Source organism: Acanthaster planci, linkage group LG02 (assembly GCF_054643075.1).
Source record: "Acanthaster planci isolate LZ-2023a linkage group LG02, COTS_SCS, whole genome shotgun sequence".
Taxonomy (NCBI): domain Eukaryota; kingdom Metazoa; phylum Echinodermata; class Asteroidea; order Valvatida; family Acanthasteridae; genus Acanthaster; species Acanthaster planci.
In genome coordinates, this window is record NC_141778.1 from 32,391,471 (window position 1) to 32,400,069 (window position 8,599).

Here is an 8,599-nt window from a genome sequence, read left to right on the forward strand (position 1 = left end):
CAAACCTTTCATGCAACAACACAGGAAAAAGCCTCGACAGGTAAGAAGTCTAACACGTGTGACGTATGTACGGTGAACGGGCCATTAGAACAAATTGACCAATTAAGAATTCCACCACAGGCAGTTTTCACCTAGCTAGCAGCCAGCGGCCACATGAACTGAAAAAGATGTCCCCGTGATAGCTCCATGGACTAAGAAAACATCGGTGAATGGTAAATATAGGCAATTTACACAACAGCAAAACGACCTAAAATGTTTTGGAAAAAATATATTTTGAAACTGTGCCACTTCGTCTCTTCCTACCTAGGCATAACGTTCGTTGGCCTACTGTAGTCATGTTATTGTTACTGATACTATAAAGCGTTAGTACTAAGTAGGCGTTTTACTTTTTGTACTTGATGTAGATCATGGACTGATGGAGGAAGCAAAACAAAGCCCATTACTATACTAGGCCTACTTCCAAATAATCTCTGTAAAACCTTACAACAGTCCTGGAAGTAGGCCTACATGTAGGCTAGTCCATGACCGTGTAGTCGCCAGGTCCCTAATTCCGTCATCTATTGTCAAGTGCGATTGGCTTTCACAGTAAGGGGCAACATAAGGGACCTGGCAACTATACTGCCATGGACAATTAAATATCACTTATTTATGTAATGTTCTTGGCAACTATACTGTCATGGACAATTGGATGTCACTTATTTATGTAATGTTCTTGTTTTTAGACAGTAAGGTGAAAGTATCCTAGCTGTGAATAGTGAAACATCAGGCCTGTAGACCACCAACCTTGGACACAATGAATGAGATCGCCAAGAATGTGCAAACATTCCTGGAGACATTACAGAATGCTGGTGGGGAGCAGGTTAAGCAGTGGAATGCAGAGGCATTGCAGAGAGCCATCCAGTGGGCCAAGTATTTTGAACAGGTAAATTTCTGTGGGTGGAGCCAGAGGGGCCACTAGGGGGAGGGGTCTCGCTGCCACCATTTGATTATGCAGTCGTGTCACTTTCGATATGATTTGTTAGGGGCAAGGAGAGGGGAGTGGCTCTTTCCGCTGTGGATTTGCCTGTGTTTTAAATTGTCCAATGGTTGGTGTACCATAGATCATTAAGCCAAGAAATCTGGTTCACAAATATCTAATTGGTGACATTTCATCTTCTTTATTTGAAACACAAAACCACAGGTTCACAAGAAGCTTGCAAACAAACCCCAAAACATCCAGCAACTCAACCGAGTACTGCACCTGATTGGTCATCTGCCCAGAGCAGCTGTCAGCCAATCAGAAGTTACCTTTGAAAGTCTGGGCCAGTCAGTGAGGTTGTTACTTCGGGTAGGGGAGAGCAACATCACCTCAATGTATATAAACCTAATGTGTGTAGAACTTGCTGCCCTGGTAAACTGGTGTTAAAAAAAGTTTTTCTGGGTTCTAGGTGATGAACAGCCATTGTCAAAGATTAAAATTCAAGGAAAGCTACAAGTTGCAAAACATTGTCGGGACACTATTTAATTGATACCTTCCTCATTCAAAGTTAAAGGTTACAAATCATATGACATTTTCCATGCATGTGATTTATCTTTTTTTAACCAAAGTGATAATTTTCTACAACATTCTTCATATTATTTACTGGAAGGCATTACTGCAGAACCCTCATCTGGGCCAGGATCTTCACCGAGAGGTTATCAATCAATACATTCTGTTGGACCAAGATGTGATGCCTGATGGCAGCTGTGCGAGCAATTCCATACTTAAAGAGGAGAATGCAGCAAGCCAGAGGAGCCAGATCTTCATGCAGGTTAGTAGGAGTTTCAACTTGTGAATTCCTAGATAAGAACTCAGTGAATGGAGGAACTCACTGATCAGCTGTTGGTTCAGTAGACTGCTTTTAAAGTGAGCTGCTTGAGTGAGGGAACTCACTTATCAACTGTTGGTTCTGTGGAGATCTTCAGTAAGTTGCTTGAGTGGAGGAACTCACTGATCAGGAAGTCACTGACTCATCTGCTACCTGACTAAACTATTTTCCAAATCAAAGCTCCTTCTCCTGTTTAGGCTTCATTTAAAGGCTAAAGAATTATCTTTATTCATTTGCTGCTGAAAGTGAATGAAAATGCTCCAAGCATTGGCCTCAGAGTGAACAATTTGGTGTCTTTGTAGTGCATCAGAGATTCATTAAACCACTGAATGCATTAAGCCAAAACTACAGCTAAAGCTGTAGACATTGCCAGGGTTTACAAAAACATTGACCTCATTTCACACATGTAAATTAGGATAGACTGTCATGGTCTTAAAACTTATAAAATCTCAGTGGTGGCTGTTCGCTGCTCAGTGGTGTTAACATCATAGAGGCTGCCCCTGTGCCTGTGAGCCTTTCCTTTGGTAATTCAGCTCTCATGTAGTGCACCAACTGTTAATAATGCACTTGTATTCATCATGCATTCTGATTTACTTATCAATGGTGATGATTGATAGTACATTCACACAGCTGTTCGCTGCAGGAGCCCCACACATTGGCAATTTAAAGCCATAATTGCTGCAGGTTGCTGTGCATCAAAGCTAGTGGTATCCCAACAACAAAGATTCCTAGCAAAAGAATTGACCCTTTGGCCTTGCATGCCCTTGATTGGAATTTGATGATGACAGCCATTTTTTTCCTTCAAAGTCAGCTTCCTAGCAGAGCTTGTCAATTCCACTTTTTGGTCAGTCATTTTGATACGAACATGTATGTGACTAACTTTCCCCCTCCTGTCACGTTTAGGATGTCTCCAGATTTGCCAAGGCCAAAGCAATGCGGATGCACCTGCTTGAGATGAGATCCAGGCTATCCAGTTCCCTGAAAGAGGACCTGAATATCGAAGGTAAATTACTGGTGAGGGTGCTTTCAGCCTGTAACCAACAGATATCCCAAGCTTTATTTGAGATCTGACCAAGTATTTCACTTGAGATATCTTTAGAATTTAATTCCTCTGTTTCTATAGGAAAATCTGTTCATCAAGTTGCCATGGAAACAGATGCCACTGTGCTTCAAGATCACCTGATGCATCACCTGACTGGCAGCCAATCACCTCAGAAGTGAGTTTTAATTATAGCTCAGTTCAACTGATATTCAAAACATCAAAATTTTTCAAATAATAATTAATTTGTCATATTAAATTTATTCTGTATTTTCTCTTTTCCTGGCAGAACTGAAAACTACCTAAACCAGCGTTTGCACTCTGTTGTCAAACTACCAAATGGACTTGTAAGAGAATTGAAAATTAGTTTTCCCATCCAAATTTAAATTGAGGGATTATGAAAGTTTAGGGCCTTTGCATGGACAGTAACTACATTAAACTGATATCAGGCGATATTAAGTTTCAGTTTCGAACTTCATCAGTATTTATACTTATGTCGCTGAGCAAGGTACTTTGACACAATTCATTTCAGTCCGTCAGGAGCACACAGGTATCCTGATCTTATTTGGTATTAACTGAGACATTACTCAGTCGCTTAAAACGGGTTTATTATTTCGGTTTTATTTTCAGGAGACTATTGAGACCATCCTTACTTTGCCTGGAGATGAAAATGAAGCAGCGTCATTCAAAAAATGCCAACAGTTTGTGTCACTGTGGATATCCAAGAACAGACAGCAGTATGCCAATCATGGAAATATGGACACAGGGTAATTGGTACATGTGGTGAGGTGCCTACTGGAGAGATGGGCCATAGAAGAGAAGCAGATTTTTTGAATGATTCCTCAGAAAAGTATTGAGTAGGTCTAATCAAATTCAGACTTCCAACTGCCATGTTCAGGAGGAGGGGCTTGGAGTAATGAAAATGGCATGCCAGCTTCATAAGGTATTTGGTTTTGTTCAAGTTGTAAGTGCTTAGGTCAGCATAATTGGTGATGCTTGTCAACCACTTCCAGCCAAACATATAGTTAACTGCAAATTCCTTGCAGAACCCAATTGACAACCACATCAAGAACAAACAGCTTAAAAAAAGAAATTAAATTGCAATTTTTATGGTAGTTCAGAGTTGAGTTCATATTTTAAAACTGTCAACCAAGACTAATGGTTTTGAAAAGCTTTGTCTCTTAATGAGCAGTTATGTACTGATTAGAGTAACCGATATTTGAGTTTTGTAAAAACAAACTCGATTTATTTCTACAACATCAATGGTAAAGTTTAAAAGTGAATGCAAGTAAAATCTTTATGTGTAAATGAAAATACAACACTGGCCTTTTAAACTTTTACAGTGCTATCTTTCTTTTCGCTAAAAGAATGTGAAAATGTCATGAATTAGAGTATGAATTTTGAACAGATGATTTGTTCTTTTTAATTGAAGCTTAAGTGTAACTTTTTGTTGAAAACAATACAATCTATCAGTATTTTAAGATACTCAGACTCTTAACTTCAGCTACCAAAATATGTACATTTTTATGCAAATATCAATAAATTGTTGAAAAATATCTGTGTTCTTATTCGTCGAGAGGTGTCTGTCTATTCAACAAACTTGGCCCTCTGTGAGGAAAATAATCAGTTGAAGAGTTTTTCATTGCTAACTCGGGTAATTTGTCTAATGTTTCAATGGTAAATACTAACCTACCACTTGAAATAGTTCTTTCCGTATTAAAATTAACAGAAACGTGTGATAGAGTTGTGTATTAACCCTAACAGTCCTCAATCCTTCACCTGTTGGAGGATTGAGGACTGTTAGGGTTAATGAAGAATTTTATTTTTCTCCAAGTAGTTTGATGGCTGTGATTTTATTGTCAAGGAAACCAACCTGGTTTTGCCTCGCATTTCAGTGTCAATTAAGAATTTTATAATTAATAGTCCTTTCTCATCAAGTTCACTTAACCTCTATCAAATCCATTTTGTCATCATTGCCCGTCTTGGAAGACATCCCCGACTTGCTTGTCTCCATCTCAATATCTCCTACCTGCTGCTTGCTCTTGCAACAGATGAATTGGAAAATGGTGATGATTAACGCTAAGATGAGGCATCCGCCTACGACACTTCCAATGATGATGCCGACTAGCGCGCCAGGTGACAGGCCTTCGTCTTCGCCAGAGCTGCTTGTGGTGTGTGAGGCGTCCTTGGTATTCCGTAATGTGTCTGTGGTTGGTGGGATCTCCGTGGTCTGTGAAGAGTGCGTGGTATTCTGTAAAGTGTTGTTCGTGGTCTGTTGGGAGCCAGTGGTCTCTGTCGAGGATCTTGTTATGGGGTCTGTTGTGCCATTTGAAAGAGCCGTAGTCTGTGAGGCAAGGTCTGTCGAGGAGGCTTCTGTGGCCTGCAAACCACCCGTGGTTTGAGACTCGGGTCCGCCCGTAGTCGGCAATGCGGCACTGGTGGTCAGTGGTTCGGGCACTACAGTGGTCTGCAGTCCGGCAGGTGTAGTTGGTTGCTCGGACCCAACCCTCACACCCGTGGTCAGTGGTCCGGGCCCGGCCGTAGTCTGCAGTACGGCAGGTGTAGTTGGTTGCTCGGACCCAACCCTCACACCCGTGGTCAGTGGTCCGGGCCCGGCCGTGGTCTGCAGTACGGCAGGTGTAGTTGGTTGCTCGGACCCAACCCTCACACCCGTGGTCAGTGGTCCGGGCCCGGCCGTGGTCTGCAGTACGGCAGGTGTAGTTGGTTGCTCGGACCCAACCCTCACACCCGTGGTCAGTGGTCCGGGCCCGGCCGTGGTCTGCAGTACGGCAGGTGTAGTTGGTTGCTCGGACCCAACCCTCACACCCGTGGTCAGTGGTCCGGGCCCGGCCGTGGTCTGCAGTACGGCAGGTGTAGTTGGTTGCTCGGACCCAACCCTCACACCTGTGGTCAGTGGTTCGGGCCCGGCTGTGGTCTGCAGTACGGCAGTCGTGGTTTGTGGCTCAGATGTTGCCGTAGCACCCATGGTCAGTTCCCCAGTTCCTAAAAATGTCATAGTGACTCCAGCCGTTGTTTGAGCCAGAGTAACGCCAAGCGAGCTTGTTAGCAGCAGGCACATAGCTACTACGGAAGGATACTGAAACATAACCATTGTTGTCTGGAGGGGAGATGTTGGTGTTTCTGCAAGAAAATAAAATCAATACTGCTAATGAACACGAACGATGTTAAATTAATGCCAATTGGAATACATGTGTGGTTTTTCTCCCTTTTGCTGTGAAGAGCAGAATTTCCTTTTCATACCCTCGGAAAGCAGGTTGGTTTGAGCCCAATCGTTCGTAGTCACTCAATTCAGACGGAGCAATGAAGAGAATAATTGATTCTGTTTTTAAGGGAGGCCGATCCTCTAAATTCTAGCATGGTGGGGAGATAAGATTAAAATTTCTTTTCAGCGAGTCGACACAAAAGTATTTTCCTATTTTGCTATATGCAGTATCTTTACACTTCTCGTTGAAACCAATACACCTGCACGACCTAATAGGATTGTGAAAATTCTGATCACTGATAAATGTCATGGAGAATTAAACTAATCCCCAACCCTCGTGATTAAAGGGAGAAGAGTGTGTGACATGATTCAACTAACAATGATTTCCTCAATAAAGGTTTGTGCCTTTTTTTTCAAGATTCAACCCACCAAGGGAATAGGTTTCAAAAGAAAAGAAACTCATTAGGGATGGGCGTTACAAGACATCGGCTAGTTCACTGGTCTTGCGCATATGCTCCGTGATGCTATATTTTTGTGACACTGTGAAAAAAATATGTCGACGTAAAGTAATCTAACGTCCTGTGTGGGTTACAGTGCGAAGTCGCTCAGAAGTTCGATTTCTGATTTTGAATAAAACTGAGACGATCGTTGCGCGACGACATGTCCCTGAGCCAATTGATCATGGTTACCCAGTGTCACAGTGGAGAAAACATAATGATGTTCAACGTGACATTTTAAAACACTGTTACCTCAATTTGAAACCGTGGTCTTGGCAGTCTGCCGAACTGTAGTTCAACTGTAATTTTTCTCCTTCCCCGAAGTTATGAAATGACAGCCACAATCGATTCCTTTCAAGTTTAGTCCTATCGTGTGCGATGACGATAAATGAAGATGCCCGTTCAAGGTGTGGCCTATATATTGTCCAGTGTTAATGATGTTCTCTAGTCTCCATGGAGTATACAAACAAACAGATGGTAATCTGGTCTGATCCAATGGGTGATTTTAATTATGTGTATCAAGCTTATAATCTTGGAGTTCATTGAATAACAAAAAAACACAAAAACTGTGCGTTTCTAAACTGTATTTTACACGATCTTCTAGTCCTCTAATATTGAAGTTTAACCTGACGGTTGACCATCCTCTCAGAATATCACGCTTGTACCTGAGCGAGAGAAGATGAGATGTGAATGTGTTCCGGTGGAAGTTAGGGAAGGGTCAGCCAGGCCAACAACATGGCGAACTGCAAGCTTTATCACATAGGCAAATAGCGGTTATCTCTGGGGGTATGGAAGGTAATAAGGATGGTTATCTAAAAATACACAAGAGGTAAAGCTGCCCGCAAGGAAGGCGAATGGTAGAAAATATTGCATTATGGTTGCTAGATTGCCTAAACCTTGCCCCATTAAGTTCGGATATGCCCGCAGCCGAAGCCCGCTTGCAAAAGTAGGCTAAAAGGAGGTGTATTGTAAGGTGTGTGGATGAGAATATCTCGGACGATGTCTTCCTCACCATCCCTTACGTTTTCGATAACAGAAATGCCAACGCAGTTTGGCCACGCAGTTTGGCCACCTCGGCGTGCTGCTTGCACAAGAAAGGTGACGGCGGCCTGGATAGGGCGGGTCAGTTGGGGGGGGGGCACAAGTGTTCCAGATCTTCGCCAGGAAGTCTGGAAGCACTGCTGGCGTTGAGAGGGTGGGGTGTGTCCGTATATGCGCCTGGTGTAACCTTTAACTGTTGGTGTAAGAATGTAAATCATGTAGTTTCGTATAAATATATATTTCTTATGGAATTCCATATCTGCCGTCGTGCGTCGCCCGTCGTCCGTCGTGCGTCGCCCGTCGTCCGTCGTCCGTCGCCCGTGGTTTTTGTTTTTGTCACAATTGCGCAGTGGTACTTTTAACTTTTACCATTGATCGTTTCACATATACATGTTCTTGTTCGATCGATCCACCATGCCTGACTCTCATTTTAGCAATAGAACTAGAAGATGTACTGTACATGTATTCGTTTTTGCAGTAGCGTCAAACTCCAATTGAAAGAAGAAATAATATCCTGACATCGGTTAAGTAACGTGTATATGAAATAATACCATTTCGGTTACATAAATAAATTAACAAAATAGACTTTTGTTGTGGTAGATTGTTTTTCTCGATAACTTAGTTATTCTAGACGAAACTTTACTCGTTAACAGCCTGACTTTAGGTCTATAGCCTATGTAATATTCCTGTCTGTCCCTGCACGATATCCCACAGAACGAAATGTAAATAATAGATTATTTACAATGTTTGATTCCTTAATAGTTTTCATAAGAGACGAACTGATTCAACATTATTTTGAGGGCGGGTATACCTATGATGAAATCTGCTGTATACTCCAAATTAGACATGACTTTAGTTGCAGGTTGGCTCACAGAAGTCTTTTAAACAGTAACGTTACTTGTTAGCCCCATAAATAATGCTGATGTGCTGGACAACCTGTTCTCATTGGTCT

At 42.2% G+C, this 8,599-nt stretch overlaps 2 protein-coding genes across 2 annotated transcripts; one reads left to right on the forward strand and one right to left on the reverse strand.

Annotated features, from left to right (window-relative positions):
- The first annotated feature begins 73 nt into the window (after positions 1-73).
- Positions 74-4,442, forward strand: LOC110976919 (uncharacterized). Its single transcript, XM_022230633.2, has 8 exons — positions 74-212; positions 723-922; positions 1,181-1,327; positions 1,629-1,790; positions 2,751-2,850; positions 2,971-3,064; positions 3,176-3,233; positions 3,517-4,442. The coding sequence occupies exons 2-8, from the start codon at positions 794-796 to the stop codon at positions 3,655-3,657; spliced, it is 831 nt and encodes a 276-aa protein (XP_022086325.2). The 5' UTR covers positions 74-212; positions 723-793; the 3' UTR covers positions 3,658-4,442.
- Positions 4,414-7,220, reverse strand: LOC110976953 (uncharacterized). The gene is made up of 2 exons (XM_087133468.1): positions 6,859-7,220; positions 4,414-6,027 (listed from the first exon to the last, which is right to left on the reverse strand). The coding sequence occupies exon 2, from the start codon at positions 5,996-5,998 to the stop codon at positions 4,826-4,828; it is 1,173 nt and encodes a 390-aa protein (XP_086989594.1). The 5' UTR covers positions 5,999-6,027; positions 6,859-7,220; the 3' UTR covers positions 4,414-4,825.
- Between the last annotated feature and the right edge of the window lie 1,379 nt (positions 7,221-8,599).